This window comes from Lates calcarifer, linkage group LG6 (genome assembly GCF_001640805.2).
Source record: "Lates calcarifer isolate ASB-BC8 linkage group LG6, TLL_Latcal_v3, whole genome shotgun sequence".
Classification (NCBI taxonomy): Eukaryota; Metazoa; Chordata; class Actinopteri; family Centropomidae; genus Lates; species Lates calcarifer.
Window position 1 is genome coordinate 13,927,049 of NC_066838.1, and position 18,202 is coordinate 13,945,250.

An 18,202-nucleotide genomic window follows, 5' to 3' on the forward strand; every position below is an offset into this window, starting at 1 on the left:
TTGTTCTGACAACTCTGTACTTTCTTAATACTTTACTTCATGATAGACATTAAAATAACTCTAGACCAGGAATTTCGCATTATTATTATTTTTTTATTTGTTTGTTATTACTTTTAATAATCAAAGTAAATCTCAGCCGGGACATATCGCTCCCAACAAACACTAAAAACAAAGTCAGACACAGAGTTTGCGCATTAGGAAGCAGGCTTAAAGGGTTATTTTAAAAGATTGAATTAGAAACATATATTTTTATTTTCCATGTACTAACTGTGACATGTATCATAGACGATTATATTCTCTGGCAGCCTTCGGAGTCGGCCAAATTTCACAGGTTGTTTTCGTTTGCCCCAATCTTGAAAGTCTCCAAACTCCCCTTTAAGGGTGCGGGTCTAGGTGATTTAAGCCAATGATATGACTCGGTATTCTGCAGGAAAAAACTGTGACATGCGAGGCAGTGGGTCTTTAAAGGGCTGCTCTGCCCCAACTCGCAAGCCCAATCTCATAGGACTTGTTAGCGTATCACGTGCCAGATTCTTAATGAAGTGGACACACGAGGGTCTCGTGTGCGCATGCGCTTGGTGTAAAATGTAGTTGGAAATGAGGTGTCCGTCTTGGAGTAGTCGACTTTTAAAAAGCATCGGCAGCCCCTGATATGACGACTTCGCTGGTTCTGCATCCACGCTGGGCGGACACCTTGATGTACGTTTATGAAAAAAGCCCGAATGAAAACAACCAGAATAAAAGCCAAACAATGGAGGGACTGAGCGGTAATTGCCCTGCGACCCACTGCAGGGACCTGATGTCGCACCCCGCGCTGGGACGACATTCTGGCACCATAGCGACCCACCAGGGCTCCGTCTACTCGGATATTTCCTCTCCAGACACCGGCCGGCAGTGCCCCGCTCCCCAGACATCATCCAGCGCATCTTTGAGCTACGGTTACCCTTTTGGAAACCCGTATTACGGCTGTAGATTATCTCATTCGCACAACGTGAACTTGCAGCAGAAGCCCTGCTCGTACCATCCCGCAGAAAAATACGCCGAGCCCAGCACAGCCCTGCCCACGGAAGAACTGTCTACCAGGGCGAAAGAGTTTGCCTTCTACCCGAGTTTCGCCAGCTCGTATCAGGCTGTTCCCGGATATCTCGACGTGTCCGTGGTGCCCAGTATCAGTGCCCATCCTGAACCGCGACACGACGCCTTGATCCCTATGGAGGGCTACCAGCACTGGGCTCTCTCCAATGGCTGGGATGGGCAGGTGTACTGCTCCAAGGAGCAAACGCAGTCGACTCATCTTTGGAAATCACCTTTCCCAGGTACGGAAAAAATCCTTTTCATTTTTTAAATATGTCTCTTAAAGGCTGGAATTCATATGTTAGTCCAGCGGCTTGTAGTCTTTTGATACCAGTGTCATCCCATTAAGAAGGCTATTTAAAATGTAGTCGGATAATTTTACTCTGCTCAGATGTTATTGCTTAGTCCATGAATTTTATTGTGCTAAAGTACCAATATCAACTTACCAGGAAGTTCAAGGAAACACTAAATGTGCTGAATAAACATACAACTGTCAATCCCCAAGTCAGTTATCAAGTGTCCTTTATGGACCCTGCCATTCAGGGCAGTCATATTCTTCAGTTAGACATTAAACAAATATCCATGTATTTTCTTACAAGTGTGCGTAAGAATGACAGAATTGTGAGTTCAGTGTGCTTTTATAGCTGCGTGTTTTTTTTTTTAACTGTTAATATAAGTTCAGAAACGGGGAGCGTTTGCTTTAAAGAGTTATTTGCAGTTTTTTTTAATTATTTGAAGTCATATGATGAGTTTCAGTCACGTAGAATAGAAAGGGACACCAGCGCAAACCTTTGCCCTCTGTATGACAATATAGTGACTAAGCTAGCCCACTGTTTGGATTGTGCCAATAAATCTCAGCGACCTGCGATGTGCCCACAGTCTTTTGCATATATCAGGATTCATTTGTCTAACATTTACATTGCTCATTGCATGCAGATCTCGGCGTCATATTACACAAATGGCTCACGACCACTTATCAGTTCACTGTATAATTCAGGCTCACCTTTTTGCTGTACTTACTATCATACAACATGCATGATATCTGATAATGGACACAAGGGCCTGACCAGTATGCACTTTACAGAGTGTTTACTAGACTGCTTCTTTTAACCACAAGGGTTTATTATCTTTGTGAAATCTGAAGGTATTTTAATTTCAGATATGGATGTTCTCAGACCTCGACTGAACTTCCCACACAACATTTGGGCCCCCCACCCCCACCCCTATATATTGAAAATACACAAGAGCAAGCCACGCAGGCACGGGCACGCAGTCAAATGCGCGCGCACACATGCGCCAAAAAAAAAAAAAAAAAAAAACAAGCACGCGTTGTCCATGTCTTCTGTCTCGCTTCACAGCCATATATACACACAAACTCACACACACCCAGTCACCCACACACACACTCACAGAACAATTTTGCTTTAAAGTAAAAAAAAAAAAAAAAAACTGATCGTCACTCAGTTATCTTCAATTTGTTTATAATAGAATGTGACGATGTAATATACAACAACACTGATATGATGAAGATGTTTGACTATCACTGGCCTAAATCAAGACACTATAATCTTATATGCACATGAACTGTGGAGAAATATTCTCAACCCCTGACTGTAAAATTACATGGGGGTAAAAAAAAGAAAAAAAAGAAGAAGAAGTTTCATGTCTCACAGCCTGCCACTATTTCTTGCCATACTTGTCCTGTCATGTTTCTCAGTGACTGTCTTGCACTGAGAACTAGTCTTGGCGCAAAGGTGTAATCCCAGAACTTTGCTTACCTGAACAAATGTGGCTCTGTGGCTTTTAGTAAAATTTGGAGACAACACAGTGGAAAAAACTGATGTCTACATTTTAGGGGAAAATCGGCCAAGTGTTGAAATATTTTTACCTAAATGACGTCTAACTTATGATTATTGAAAACTTTACGTTTTCAGTTATTAAGTTGCCAGATTCTGTTTTCTGACCAGGCGTTGGCCACAGTATTGCTTCCACATTGGGACTTGTAGTCGATACTTATTTCTACCCTGCAGTTTAATTAAACACATCTACCAGGGATATATCCAAGATACCATTTAGAGGGTCTGTTGTATAGATTGTCAACTAAAAGACTTATTATTGACACGCAGGATAAGAAAAAAAATCACTGGCCTTTGGAAGAAAGGTACAGTTTTGGTGACTGTTAAGACATAGAAAGAGACGATGACCAATCACCGTGTAGTGATATTATACATCAGTCCATATAGTCATAATTACTTTCCTATATGTCAGGTGCAATACACCTGGGATCCTGACTGCAACAGCATTTCTGTTGTGTACTCCTCCATCCCCCACCCCCACCCTATACACACACACACACACACACACACACACACATACGCTGCGCGCGCACACACACACACACACGCACATAAAATACCCGGATTCAACACTGAAAATTCAATTATTTGAAAACTACTTTGTTATTTTGTGTCCGGCAAAGTCAGTATTTAGCCTTAAACATTTCCCAAGTTGTTTCAGAAGTAGACTGCTTTTGTTAGCTAAAGTGTTAGTGAAACATTGCGGTGTTTTTGCGCATAGTCTTCTATTTTTCCCTGCTAAATTTTCTTACTTTCTTGCAGATGTTGTGCCACTGCAGCCTGAGGTCAGCAGCTACCGTCGTGGGCGTAAAAAGCGGGTCCCTTACACCAAGATCCAGCTGAAGGAGCTGGAGAAAGAATATGCAGCCAGCAAATTCATCACCAAAGACAAGAGGAGGCGCATCTCGGCCGCCACCAACCTCTCAGAGCGTCAAGTCACCATCTGGTTCCAAAACCGACGAGTCAAGGAGAAGAAATTTGTCAGTAAATCCAAGAACAATCACATGCACACCACTTGATAAGATCAGCGACCTCCTTCAAACTTGCAACTCATACCCTCCAAAAAACATCACGCCATATATTTACCTCTTGCATCGAAAATCGTGGCTGAAGAACATTTTGGCTGAGTGTTTTTCTTTTTTTTTTTTTTTTTAATTTAACTTCCATCATCTCCATCGACCATGCCACCACGCCCCCCTGTTTTCAAGTTAGAGATGATGCTCTAAAAACTGTGAAAATATTGAAAATTCACTTCACATTTGTTTTATATGAATGTACATATATAAATATATAATATTTAAAACGATATCTGTATTTCAAAGACAAGTATTGCGTGTTTTTCATTTTCTTTTTTTTTTTTTTCAAGCCAAATCTCAAAAGGACTGATGACATTTCTAAGACTTGCAACTGGCCGATCAAAACAAGAGGAGACTGTTCGTTTGGTGTCCTTTTAGAAAAATAATCGCCATATGGACAAGAATCGTTATGGCATAGTGACACGTTGAACTTGAGACTTTAACAGCTTCAACAAAAAAAGCTCACAGAGGACTTTCGGGAGAAAGAAAGATTTTTTTTTTTTTTTAATTCCTTCTGAATTTCAAAAGCTATGTTCCTCTTGTGTGGGGTTTGTTCTCTTAAGCCTGGGGTAAAACAAAGGCTGCTATGTTGTTAATCTGTATAGTGCAATGCCTTTATTATTTAATTCATATTATCTAGTATGGCAGAACTGTAAACTGGAAATATCCCAAGACCTGTATGTTTTCCTTTATCAGTGAAGGATTCTGTCATGCAACTGGAATGATTGTAAACCATTAAAAGTCAGTGAGTATTACACATAAATGCACAATCGTTTTATTTTTTATTTTTTTTGTCTTTGTTAGTGTAGCATTGGAGCTGATCACACGCCTTGTACGAAGCCTGTAATTTCTACTTTCGTGCAGTATGTGAACTGTATTGTGCTGTTGAATTACGTACTGGTAACGTGTTTTCATAAATAAATGATGATTATGAAAATGCTCAAACATTCAAGTCAATCAACCATCCTACTTACAGCATTTCCTCTCGTTTCAAGTTACACTGGTGTTATTAAGCAGCAAAAGCCTCTGGCCACTGTCGCGCTGCCTCTTCAGCTTGAGTCTATAACATCAACAGCGGATGGGAGAGTAAAGAGTTTTATGTTGCAAAGTGCTTGATTAAGACTTACTGGGCATCCTGGATTCTTGTTAATGGCAACAAGGAGAGGAAGAGTGATTACGCACGTTCAGTGAGCAGCAACGCGCGTTCATTTTTTGACAAACTTAAAAAAATACCAAAAATGACTCATGATATTGGACTCGTTTCAATTTCCAGATAGAACTTTTATATTAAGATTCGCAGGGTCTGATATTTCAAATGGATCCGTGTAGAAAAACGATGTTGGCGGGTGAGAGAAAGACGCTCACTGTGTCCAAATCTGTCCCACCCTTCTCTTCAACTCCCACCGCACTTTTAATCAAAGTTAATGCTTGTGGATGTTCTACCTGTTACTTGGCAGAAGCTCAGTTGGCAAAATCATCGCAAAACAAGCCGAAAGGCAAAACAAACGATTTATGCCTGCAGCTCTCACAGAAACATTTACTGGGTTACCACAGAATATTATTTTCAGTCCTTTATTCCACAGGCACAAATTAGTTGTTGTTGTCTGTTAACATGAACATTCAAAGCCGCAGCCTATAGGAATGCAGTAATATTTCATCCTCTATCTCCAGTTTCCTTCATCAAGTGTATTAAAAGTATTTTTCCATATTTATCTGATCCAACGTTCTGTAAGATATTAACAGATTGGTGAATTAAAATGGCAAAGCCCGCACTTGCGTAAATGTACTTTTGCAGCAATGCGTCATGCAGACGCGAGTGTTTTGGTCAGTATCTGCTAACACTGTTTGAGTATTGATAAAGCGCTGCAGGTGAGTTTCCAGTGAACTTGAGGATACATTTAATGCTGTCGCCCTACGTGAATGAATTATATTCTTTTCACTTAAACACATATTAGTAGAGACAATACATGTGCGCGCACACACTAAGCGCGAGGAGATCAGTCCAAAGCTGCACTGAAGATCAACTGTGTATAGTTTTATTTACAGATCACTTTGAATAACATATATCATATACCACATCTATGGATGCGAAAAGTTTGTGTGTGTGTGTGTGTGTGTGTGTGTGTGTGCAGCCAGTGATATCAAGTATAACGGCCTTAATGGCTGAGAAGTTGGACTACAGCAGCTACAGTTATGAAAATGGAGAGAGGAAAATAATAAATTGGAAAATAAACGTTTAGGCACGACTGTCCTGAGAGTAATCAAAGTTGATATTAGTTTCCTTTAGTCTGGTTAGGACAAGTCTGAGTCTGTAATTCTACTTTTTAATCTGAATAAACATTGACGCTGATTAGTTTTCGTGTGAGACATAAATAAAAATAAATACGCCCTGTTTTTTTCTGTAGTCAAATTAATTCACGTCTGAGGCCTTAATATTAACCCTAAGGATCCTAATGTTGCAGCTATTCTTGAAGAACCCTGTTGAGATAACAGTTACTGTGCGACTTTTGTCTTTGGTTTTAACTTCTCTGTAGGCGAGACGTTGGCTGGACTCTGTCACTTTTTTCCAGCTTCTTCAGATCTTTTGAGGTGGTTGATTAGAATCCAAGCCGCCAGACTTCAAGTTTTTGTTTGTCTGGTTCCTGGATTTTCAGTCCTTGGTGGAAAGTTCTGGGTCTCCTGATTTACCCTTGACCATGACTATGCAGTCACTTTGACCTTGACATCACAGCAGATTGTGAATAATAAATAGGGGGCTGGACACCAATGCTGGCGGTTTGTTTGTAGGCAAACAAGGTGTTATTTCCCTGTCTAGACAGCCGGACTTAATGACATGCCATAAATACATAAAAAAGGGGAAGTGTAGCGATATCCTCTGACCTGCATTTCTGACCATCTCTCAGAGCTTTGCATTAACATTTGGGCTCTATTCTTTTGTCTGTTTTTTTGCAGAAGTCCTCTAAAAGCAGTTGTTCTGGACCATGCCTCTGGAACCACCAATGGTCTCAAGCACTCATCATGAGGTATGTGTTATTGACCACGGAGGACAGGTAGGACTTTTTGACGTCTCACACCAACACCAGTAATCCGCAGCAAGCAGCCATACTGTCTACACAGCGAGAGGAAATAATAATACGACGTCGCCCACCATATAACGATTAAAGGTATGGCCATTTTCTTCCTACTATGGCGGCAGGCCTGCATGGACTTTGCTTTGTGACAAAGGCTGTGCATTGAACAGTCAAAACTAACTTACAATATGATGAATATGAAGTGACAGGCGGATTTATACATTTAAACAAATATATTATTATCTTGTGAATGGCGCGCAGCGGTGAGGAAGTTGAGAGAAAAACATGGCTGCTTTAAATATGTGTATTTTAACTCCTGATATTTTAGAAATGACAGAAATGTTAGTTTTGTCAAAGTTGTCTTGCAGTTTATTAAATGTCTGAGAGATTTGCCACATTACAAGGCTAAACTCAACCAGTACAATGTAATATGACTAGTAGAATATGCTAATTATTTTAACACAGGTGTATTTCAACGTGCCAATTTTGCCTTTGAATTTCCATGAATTTAATTATAATTTAAGAGAGAACACATAATAATACATTTCACAGTGGATAAACAGAGAAATATCAAAGTACGCAAATTCCAAATAGTCTCATGTACAAATGTAAAAGAAAATCTGAAAGTATATTCTGTTAACCGACTGTTGCAATATACACATTTTCCTCAAAGTTAATTTTTCACTTGTTAAACTTGTCACCTACATTAATTAAATACGCCCGGGATTAACGTTTACTTTGCCGAACAAAGGACGAACCAGAATATACTCGGTAAACCAGGCAGCATCGTTTCATATGTAATATATGGAAAAATAAGCAAAACTAAAAGTTTTTAGACACTGTGCACCCTCACCAGCCTATGATTTAATCTTGAAACGTAAAATGTTTAAAAAGTTGCATTGGTTTTGGTTGTGTGTGTGTGGTGGAGGCGTCAAGGCTGCAGGCCGCTCTCAGCAACAGACATGAGACAGGGGGCTGATAACCTCTGGTGGTGACCAGTGGAAAATATCAGGAAGTGCAGCAACTGTCTGTAATGTGGGGATATTTTAGTTCACTTAATTTGTTCTGTTGCACTGTGATGGCTTTAGTTAAGGGTTAGTTCTTTTTGGTGCGTTTGATAATATTTATGGAATATTGAGTTGACAGTCCTTATTGTTTTGGTATAAAAGTTTTATCTACCTGTGGAAGATGAAGACCTGCCCGTAATGGATAGTACAGCAGATACAGAAGTTGCAGCTGAAGCCATGTCAGTCCTAACTGTTTTCAGCTATTTTATTATGGGATTGCAGTTTACATTAAAATTTATATAAATGCAGTGAAGACATAGTTTTGTGATTTACTGTTGTGGTTTTTCAGAAAATCTGGAAATCACATGTCGGAACAGTAAACGACAACAAAGATAACCACGGTTTGTACTTTCAGTTGTTTTATTTATTTATTTTATTCATTTTTTCCCTTTGACGTTTTTGCATATATGGCTTTAAGAACACATTCAACACATTCAACATCGCTGTTACTTGAAAAGTCGCGTTGTGTTAAAGCTTTTTTTTTTTTTTTAAAGAATTAAATTCAAACTACCAGAAGACATGAGCCACGTTTAGTTTGAAAATTCACAATTTATTAATCATGAATACTGTCCTATAGCTTTGGATGAGAAGTAGAAGCATTTGAATTTCTTGATTACATATCACTCACTCACTCACTCACACACACACACACACACACACACACACACACACACACACACACACACATGAAAGTTGTTCTCCCCAGAATTTAAAATTAATTCGATAAATTGAATAAATAAAATTGAATATTTTCTTACTGGGAAAAAATAAAGTGTGGCACCTTACTTAAATTATAGCTTTGTACAAAGTGACGGTCAAGTTCAAATGTTTGTATCCATAGGATGACGCAAAGTCTTTACTATAAATGCCAGTTTGAGATGTTTAATTTGAATATTTCTACATAAGATTTATTTAGACTGACTGACTATAAATGTGTGTTATATTTTTATGGAGAAATTCAGATAATACTATATTATCATTTCCAGATGGATATGGGCTATACTTAACATTTTTTAGTCACAGAATAAATATTTTATCTTATGGTTGGTTCGAATGGATGATGTTATTTATATAGCAAAGCCGCATTAAATATCGTTTGTTGTAGTAAACAAATGACAAAGATCAGCCAAACCTTTCAACTAAAACGTTAGCACTTTTGTGGGTTCTTTAGGCTTCCCTTGGTGGTTTGTTTTCCTTGAAGGAAGCTTTAAAAGGGTTGCACAAGGCTATAACTGTGGCAACCTGCCTGCAGAGAATCAAAGAGAGAAAAAGAGAAGAAAAGCCCTTTGTTTAGGCTATTGCCCTGTCTGGACAGGACCAGTGGATTCCAGGAGGGTAATTTCAATATCGAGCAGACAGTGTACTAGACAGTGACCTTGACAGTGCTATATGCTCGGTTTACCAAGTTCTTTTTTTAATAGCAGATTTTCTTTTTTGCCAAATGAGAGCACAAGGCCTATAGCTCACGGTCAGATATGACATCATCGCCGAGCTAAAGATGCACTGAACAGACGAGCAGTTGTTTGAATGTGAAATGCGGATCTGTGGGAGCAGTGGATTCGGAGGCGTGGAGAGACGAGGCAAGGAGGCGCAACACATGGCCTCTTTCTCGGAGGTAAAGTGGCGACTTTAAGCCCTGCACGTTTCTCACTCGCTAGTTGGTAACTGTTGTAATAACACGAGAAGCCGTGAAGTGACACCAAGACACCCCCAGTGCTCCTAATAACACTGAGGCATAAGATATTATACTGGATTGATGTTGTGCTGCATTGCAAGACTGACTAACTAGATGCAAGAATGTGCAGTGATAGGAGAAGCGATGAGTCCAAGGGACAGAATGAAACCGCTACGGATCCTTTAGAGCTTCTCCAGTTCAAACATTTGATATTTTTTCTTTCTATTTAAGGCTAGGACAAGGCCTGGTGCCTTTGGGTTAGATAGGATACATGGTCACAAGTTGACGGACACAGCTATCAAATATCGGCTGGCTTGCAAATCGTTCCCAAACCAATGTTTAAATGAATGCTAATGTTCTCACATAACACTTCATTGGCAAATTTGTAGCACGCAACTAACGCCTTTCAGCACGCATGTGCAAGATGCTGTAACACTGAACATTTCTGTCAGTCCTTAGCTTCATAATGCTAGTTATCAATTCATCAAACCAGTCTTTTTATTTTATTTAATTTTTCATTTGGACTTTTATCAATTAATTTATTTTCAGGGTGCCATGTGGAAGATGATAGGTTGCTTTTTAAATCAGAGAAATGGCTAACGGGGCAGCTTGGAATATATCCACATTATTTTTATGACCTGGGCTGTTAGCCCTCACTTTAAGCTGCTAGTCTAAAAGGCTGTTATGTGTTTATTCTATTTTATTGATACTAATTTCTACTTCTTTCGTCTATTTAAATTGAGTATTTGAGTTCAATATCAAGTTCAACCCGCCGTGACTCTGCGTCTGAACTTGAGTAGATTGACGGCGACTTCCGTGTGTGCTTGGTTATATTTAGGATTTTTTTGGTCTCACTCTAATTCCGTAACATTGAGCCAAATTTTTTGTCCTTGATGTAACCAGACTTTTCTAAGTGCCATAATTGAGGACATAAGCAGCTCCCCACTGCTGAGTTATGACAACTTTTGAGATCCATAAATAGATTTTGTCTTCCTTATATATAGTCGAGAGTGGGTTGGAGGTAAATTATGAAATTATAAAGGGAAATTGGGATTTCAAAATGGCTGCTGGACTGATATAATATAGAAAGCTGTTCAATTAATGAGTAGTCCTGTGGACCCGGGAGAGGAATGCACAAGGCATAGGTCAGTCATAAGAATATGTTTGAGGATGATGGTTGGCCACTTTGATGACCAGAGACCACATTAGAAATTCTTGCGCCAGCTGTTGGCAGAATGCCTGAATCCTGTGCATATCACGGGGAAGTTTTGTGCAGGGAAAAAGTGCACTGTGGTGGGATCTCTGAAAAGTTTTTTGTTTGTAAGAAAGGGATATTTTGAGGATGACTACAGTGTGGCATATTTGTTCAGTGTCTTCAGAGCTACATCTACAAATCAACTAATTAGCGAGATATAAAGCAGAGAGACTCTCGGCTGATTGAATCAGTTAAGTGCCCTCTGATATCTTGTAAAATTCATATAAAAGAATTGTGAGAGGTATAACAATCCCACCAGAGTTTGGCTGCGAACGTTTATTGGAGGTATCTGTTAAAGTTGTTCATGTGAGGTGTACTAGAGAATATTATGTGAAATATACCCTCTTAAAGTAACCTTGTAGAATATCGTCCTCTTTTACAGAGCCAGTGGCTTCAACCTGCTGACCCCGTTACTGTAAATATGAGTAGAGTGCGGCAATGAGCATCAGTCTTTTCTTAAAACAAGCTTGTAAAATTGGGACATCACAGCTTTATATGACATGGAATTCAACCATAATTTGCTAGAAAACAAGATGTCATATGCACCTTCTCCTTCAAGAAAAATAGTTTTCATAAGAAATAGCATTTAAAAAACTTTTGCCAGCTTATAAAGATATTAAACGAGGCCATGGACAGTTCCACGAGTGTAAAAGGAGAAGCAGCCTGGGCTCCTTTTGGACTCAGCATGACTCAAGTGAAGAAAAACAAGATTCTACATTTTTAATAAAAGGTTTATAGTATTTTTAAAAAGCATATAAACCTCTGTAATACAGAAGTTAATGTTTTGTTTTGTCTGAGATGGACCAAGTGGGTGGTACCATGTGTAACAGAAGTTAGCCTGGACACGTGGTTAGAGGATGACCAATCAGGCGCCCCTCCAGGTTTAACTATGTTAAATGTCAGATTGCAATAAACTAGAAGCTGTTGGTCGGGCCCGCGGAAATGGGCGAGCATAATCTCCTTAATCCAGGGTTTGTGGGACCTTTGGTAAACATCCACACTGGAGACACATTTTACTTTCCGAATTTTAGAGCCTCAGGGGGACAACTGGCGGGGCTACCGTCTCTCTCCTACCCGAGAAGGGACAATGTTTGCTCCCTCCCGTGGAATCCTTCGGAGCCGTGCAATGGATACTCTCAATCCTACTTTAGCAGCCCCGTGTCTATTAACCCTTCTTTCAATCGGTCGTGTGAAATTACCAGACCAGAAGAGGGGAAATGTTATTATAACAACGGCAACGGAAACAGGGAGACCTGTTCAGGTGGCAGCAGCCTCAAACGAGAGGATAGGGCGAGAGACACATCATCCCTAACATCTGACCACGGGATGCACAGTGGAATTGGCAGCACTGCCGCCTTTTCCAAATATGATTATGGGACCGAGCAGCTAACGCAAGACCCGCCATCCTGTCAGTCAATGGAGTCCGACTCCAGCTCCTCTCTGCTCAACGAGGGCAGCAAGCCTTCATCCAGCGACACACAGACCCTGGTGTCACCGGGAAGCCATTCAAGCAACATAGCCGCAAGCGGAGGTGGGTGCTCTTATTTATTTATTTTTGATCGCTATTATTTTTAACGCACGTCTACATTATTTATAAGAAGGCTGCACGTAACACACGCTTACGGTATTAAACCGTCATTAGAGCTCGTTGTGTTGATGCACAACTTGCAGCCTGGATTAGCCTGCAGGATACTTGCGTGGTGTGCAAACGCCGCTAGGGGTTGCCCTAAAATACTCCACGCGCCATGTGGTTGTGAACAGTTATAGATAACCTCACCAATCCCATATTGCCCACCAGCTTTTGAATAAACAGTCAGCCCTGTCATCGCATTTTCCATAGCTTAGATGAGACTCTGTGATTTAGTTACCTAGATGGTTGATTTTGGTCTATTGTGGCACTTTGTGTACACAAATTAGTGCTGTGATTTAAAGGGGGTGAGCCGCTTTGGTTGACTGCATCAAATAGAGAGAGTTTTCTTTTTAATGACTCGTAAACAGAATTAATATCTGTCGCTGTGTACTCAAGAGTCATTTAATATGCTCTGAAACTCGCAAATAAGTAGGGGTATTTGCAAGCACGGCTTAATTATCACGTTAATGCTACTTTAACTGCAACAATAAAACTTCCTGTGACACAAACCGCTGTATACTGGTGGTCTCAATAGAGGAGGCTGCAAAATGATAGTAATGATAGAAAAGTCAAACACTTCTGATCAAACATTTGTGCAAAATTGAACTGGTCATGAGGGTCCGGAAATTGGATCTGAGATCGGATACGTCCAGGCAGCCCAGTGAGAGACCAAAACAAATCCAGTTTGTCTGTTTGTGGAGGAAGTGACAGCTTCCAGAGATGTCAGTTCTGTGAATTCTAATATGAAACAGAATCCTTGCATCTGGGAGCTTTTGCAAAACATAGAAATCTTCTCTAGTCTGCTGAAATGCTGTCTATATTTCCACGGCTGCAGACATATTTAGAAAAAAAACTGCTTTATTACGGTATAATGCAATTTTACCTGGAAATAGTTTTCTGATTGCTCTCCAGTATAATGCTTAAATGAAAATTGAAGTCACTTAGCCAAGTGCCCAAGCTTTTCTTGAACAAGTGACGCCCCTGGAGGCTCCACATAACCTTGGAGGTGACCGTGATTTTGCAACTGTGGTGACTAATCCGTAGTATGACCTCCCCTCCTCCTCCTCCTCCCCTTCCTCCAGGTGCCCCGTGGTACCCGATGCACACTCGGACCAGAAAGAAGCGCAAACCATATTCCAAACTTCAGCTGGCTGAGCTAGAAGGTGAATTCATGCTGAACGAGTTCATCACCAGGCAGCGGCGGAGGGAGCTCTCCGACCGCCTGAACCTCAGCGACCAACAAGTCAAGATCTGGTTCCAGAACCGCAGAATGAAGAAGAAGAGACTCATGCTGAGGGAGCAAGCCTTGGCCTACTTTTAGAGATGCGGCAGAAGGTGAATCGATAGGCAGTAAAAAGCCAAGCCTTCTACGCTCCCTTAGGTCTTCTTTCAATGCATGCACTCATCTATCCATCTTTTACATTGCAGGCAATTATTACAACATTTTCTGATTATTTTTTTTTCTCAAAGGTGCGGGCTACACAAGCCCAAAACAAGCCATTATCTGACATTCAAAGCTATTCTCAGTGAGACTGCCTTCATGTTTGGTATAATCGCACAAAACAAACAAAAAGAAAAGCTGTGAGAATGTGTTTTCTGTGTATGATCCGTCTCTTGGTTTTCCCTGATCTGTCAAGAGATTTGTCTACGCCCTTATTGCAAGCCATGCGAAATGTGTTTCGAAGCCAGTCATTCAGTTTTTGGATGACACATAATGACAACATCCGTTTAGTTCCATTTTAGTCAGAGAAAATAAGGAGGGAGCGGGGGCCCCCGTTTGGTAAAATCTCAAAATAGGCCTAAAAATAACAGTGAAGTCAGAAAAGACAGAGAAGCCTGACTGGTAGGCTGGAGCCGCATCCGCGCAATAATTTCTTTGAGTTTATGAAGTGATGAAGAAGAATCTCCCTCTCGGTTTGCTTATTACTTCCAAAGCCACAATTTGTTTGGTCGTCCTTATCTCCTTTTCCATAGTTTTCACCACGCGTTGTGGGCACGTTCACGGTCACGGACAGGAAGTCTGGGCGTCTGCATGAGGGGAGAGGGAGGACTAAAACCGCAGCGTAATCCATATCTGTGTTTTTATGACTGCGCATTGGAAAAATTAATTGCCATGACTTTGTTCATGTGCTAACAAGTTTCTAAAGGTAGCGTATTTTTCTTACTTTTATTACCTTTCAACTTGTCTTAACAACAACCACAGAATTCTGCATGATTTGCATTTCTTTATTTGAATGAGATCACCGTTTGAATACGGTTCTGAGCTGCTATAAAAAGTCCACGTCCAGATTATGCCAGTGAAAAAAAATAGTATATTCTACAATAAACTCACTAGGATCTGTAATGGAAATATTCAAGACTGTGAGTACATTTTTAGGCCCACTTGGTTAAACAAGGAAACCGCCTAAAGTTGCAGCTGGGAGTGGGGTGCAAATAAGTTTTTAGGCCTAAGAGAGCATTTCTGAAACTTGGTGCTCACAATGAAAACAAATATGTAGAAAGTTAGAGAATTTAACAATAGGCCTATACGTGTGTGCTCCCTTAATTTGGGGCGAATGCAATGCATTATCTGTCATGTATAATGAGTAAGCTATAGCAGTGAAATGTATTTGCAGCATGTTATTGATGTGAAATAGCTATAAGTCATGTTCTGCGGGCCACTTTTTCTGTAGGTGACTTTTTTATACTTTTTTCCTGAACAAATCAAAAGTGAACACAACCTAAAACATTTTTGACACAAACGTCTACAAAGAATGTATTATTATTATTATTATTATTATTATTATTATTATTATTATTATGGTGGAAGGGCGGTAGGCCGAGTAGGCCTACTTAATGTACTTGCTCCTTGCAATGTACTCAGTGTCGTCCTTTTCCTTACCTTGTACTCGTGTATAACTTTGTAAAATGACATTACACATGTTACTATTTGTATCCTATTTTAGGATCCCTTATCGCTATGTAATAGTGCTTTATGTTATTGGTCGTCTTGTACAAAATGGCATTCCATATAGCCTATTTGTGGTTGTAAGGGTTGGGAATGTAGGCCTATTATATTATACTGCCAAGAATGGATATAAGAAATGGTATGCAAGAAATTTTACCATACATGACATTTAAAGAAACCCTGTTTCAGTGTAGTAGTTGTTTGTTATCGTTCTTTTATTTTGTCCCTCATTGCATTCCCTTCTTTGCGCTTGTAAGGATTGCTACGTTGTCTTGTAAAAGTAATAATGATATGAATGTATATCCGTAAGGTCCTCAATAAACAGAATATTGAAATGTTTATTGGTGTTACCTCAGTCTGTCATTAGGTTGCTTCTCTGACTGTTCTGCTTTAAGATCAGGTCTTCTGAGTGCTGGCTGGTGGGATTATTTTATTAGACGTGACCTGTAACACAGTTTAAAAATACATGTGTCCACCGCAGTGAAATAAAGATCTGAACATTAATGGGGCATTTGGAAGCATTTGAGGGGGTGTTTTGTTGGCACATAATTGTACATGCTGTGAACTATAAGGCAATAGGAGGCCACACAGGTTGGCCTTGTTTTATTATGGCCGCTATAGATACATTGGTATAGGTAGCTATAGCTTTCTATGCAAAATGGCGGCCATATGCATATTCTAAACCCCATCTTGAAATGGATATCATTCCTTTTTTTTTAAAAAAAGAAAAAAGAAAAGTCTGTAACACTGGAACAGCTCCGCAACAACTACATTAGTTTTACACAAAAGACTTTTTTTCCAATTTTTCCTGAAGTCTGGTGGTTTCCCTTGAAGTTCGACCTAATCAATGTCACTGGTATGCTACAAGCCTATAACGGCGCAGCTAAACACGCAATAGCTCTGTAAAGCAGTAATAGGGTTACACCCCAGTGCTCCATATAGCCAAGCCTCTTGGACTGGCTGTGCATGTTGTTTTCTGGTTTGCACTAGGGATTTAAATGTGTGTGATAATTAGACATAAAAAAACATGGTTACTCTCATGTCAGATTTTTTAAAAAACCTCTCACAAATAGAATGCATCCTCACAAACCACATAGACGTTTGCACAGTAAACATATCTGACACTCCACGAGGCTCTCCCTACTGGCAGAGAAGTGTAAAGCAATGCAGGTCTGTGCAGTGTTTTCCTATCAGCTCACTAACCAAGCATTAATGCATTTGTCCTCAACAGCTTCCATAGTCTCAGTTAGGGTGAAGTATGTTCACTGGAAACTGTTGTGCTGTCTCAATGTTGAGCTCAGATGTTGCCTTTTCAGTGAACTGTGCACGGCCGCCCCTGCAACCGACCCAAGTGAACGGCCTTCCTGAGTTAGAGTCTTTCCAGGATCACAACACATGTAAGATGACATCTGCTCAAAACTTAACACAATCCTCCTTGTATTTTATTAAATATCGACTTGAACATTTATCAGTTGAGGTATACAGTGTAATTATTACAAGACATAGGCCTATAGCTTTGTGTTTATAAAAGCTTTGTTGCTGTGTACTCTCCTGTCTTAATAAGGTTGTTTCTCCAGCCTCTGATATTTCTCACCTGACTATTTCCTAAACCACCATTGTTGTGAATATTCATCAACATAACGTATAATTCTTTGTGTGTTGTATATACAGTACATGTGTAGAATGAATATAAGAGCTGTAAAGTCCTACATGAGGCAAAGGGTCGTCTGGACGCGCTGCTGTTCGATCGGCCACAGTGCGTCAGTTAACAGATTTCAAAAATAACACAACTATAGAAAGCTGGTTCCAAATATTACCTCTGTAAATACACTAAACAAATCACAGGGTCAGCTCAAATTGTTTGTGAGTATACAATATACGCCTACTCAGAGTGAAACTGGATATAAATGAATGGCATCCTCTGGTTTTATGTTTTCGGGAAAATGCTCTCCATGTACATTTACGCATCTGATTAGAAGGTGGTTTTGGGGAGTCATTTCAACTGAATGACCCTCCAGAATTTTCACATGAATATCAGACGACATACTAGCAACAGAATCTGAATTGACTCCGCATAATAAGAGAAATGCAGGCGTAATGTTTTCATAGGCTATGCGCCCTTTTACGCACTGACAACAACAGCATTCAGCATATGCCGGTGTATGTTTTAATCAAAGGAATACACACAGTGCATTAGTCCTGAGGTGACGCCAGGCTGGTGCAAAGCATACCCAGTAAGTATAGCTAGTATTTGCTGCCATTTGCTAATAACCAAGACTATGAAATAATACAGGGGAGATCTTAAATTGTGTGTATTGAATTTGATCATCCAGAGGACACCATTCATAACAACCCCAATCTTTTTAGCCTATCAAACGCGCTGTTGACCATGAAAGGAGATAAACTAGTGTCTTGTGTTTGTGTGTTGCCTTGTTAAATGGGTTAGAGGGGAATAATAGATGTAAAATGCACCATGACGGTCTTGACTGTTCTGCAGTTTCTCAACCGTTATTTCCCAAAAAAAATCTTCAAGGTCAACTATGCTTCAAAT

General features: G+C 40.0%; 2 protein-coding genes and 1 long non-coding RNA gene across 4 annotated transcripts in view; all 3 read left to right on the forward strand.

Moving 5' to 3' along the window:
- LOC108876417 (uncharacterized) overlaps window positions 1-7,363 on the forward strand; it is a 53,417-nt gene extending 46,054 nt beyond the window's left edge. Inside the window, exon 4 of the long non-coding RNA XR_007813409.1 lies at window positions 6,959-7,363. This is a non-coding gene — a long non-coding RNA (uncharacterized LOC108876417). The remainder of the gene's footprint in view (window positions 1-6,958) is intronic.
- On the forward strand, window positions 211-4,951 carry hoxc13a (homeobox C13a). Its single transcript, XM_018665892.2, has 2 exons — window positions 211-1,316; window positions 3,693-4,951. Exons 1-2 carry the CDS (start codon window positions 653-655, stop codon window positions 3,947-3,949), a joined length of 921 nt encoding a protein of 306 aa, XP_018521408.1. The 5' UTR covers window positions 211-652; the 3' UTR covers window positions 3,950-4,951.
- Window positions 7,364-11,861: 4,498 nt separating the features above from the next.
- Window positions 11,862-17,119, forward strand: hoxc12a (homeobox C12a). 2 transcript variants are annotated; one of them, XR_001959989.2, is made up of 3 exons: window positions 11,862-12,605; window positions 13,787-14,851; window positions 16,968-17,119. XR_001959989.2 is itself a non-coding variant. In XM_018665895.2 (2 exons), the coding sequence occupies exons 1-2, from the start codon at window positions 12,017-12,019 to the stop codon at window positions 14,023-14,025; spliced, it is 828 nt and encodes a 275-aa protein (XP_018521411.1). In that variant the 5' UTR covers window positions 11,862-12,016; the 3' UTR covers window positions 14,026-15,990. The 2 variants fall into 2 exon arrangements, 1 of the variants encoding a protein (XP_018521411.1); XM_018665895.2 differs by lacking the exon at window positions 16,968-17,119 and having other exon boundaries at window positions 13,787-15,990.
- The last annotated feature ends 1,083 nt before the right edge of the window (window positions 17,120-18,202 follow it).

Coding starts and splice junctions, on each gene's coding strand:
- hoxc13a (XM_018665892.2), top strand. CDS start 653: ATGACGACTTCGCTGGTTCTGCATCCACGCTGGGCGGACACCTTGATG. Junction 1,317..3,692: donor TTGGAAATCACCTTTCCCAG/GTACGGAAAAAA, acceptor ACTTTCTTGCAG/ATGTTGTGCCACTGCAGCCT.
- hoxc12a (XM_018665895.2), top strand. CDS start 12,017: ATGGGCGAGCATAATCTCCTTAATCCAGGGTTTGTGGGACCTTTGGTA. Junction 12,606..13,786: donor CAACATAGCCGCAAGCGGAG/GTGGGTGCTCTT, acceptor CCCTTCCTCCAG/GTGCCCCGTGGTACCCGATG.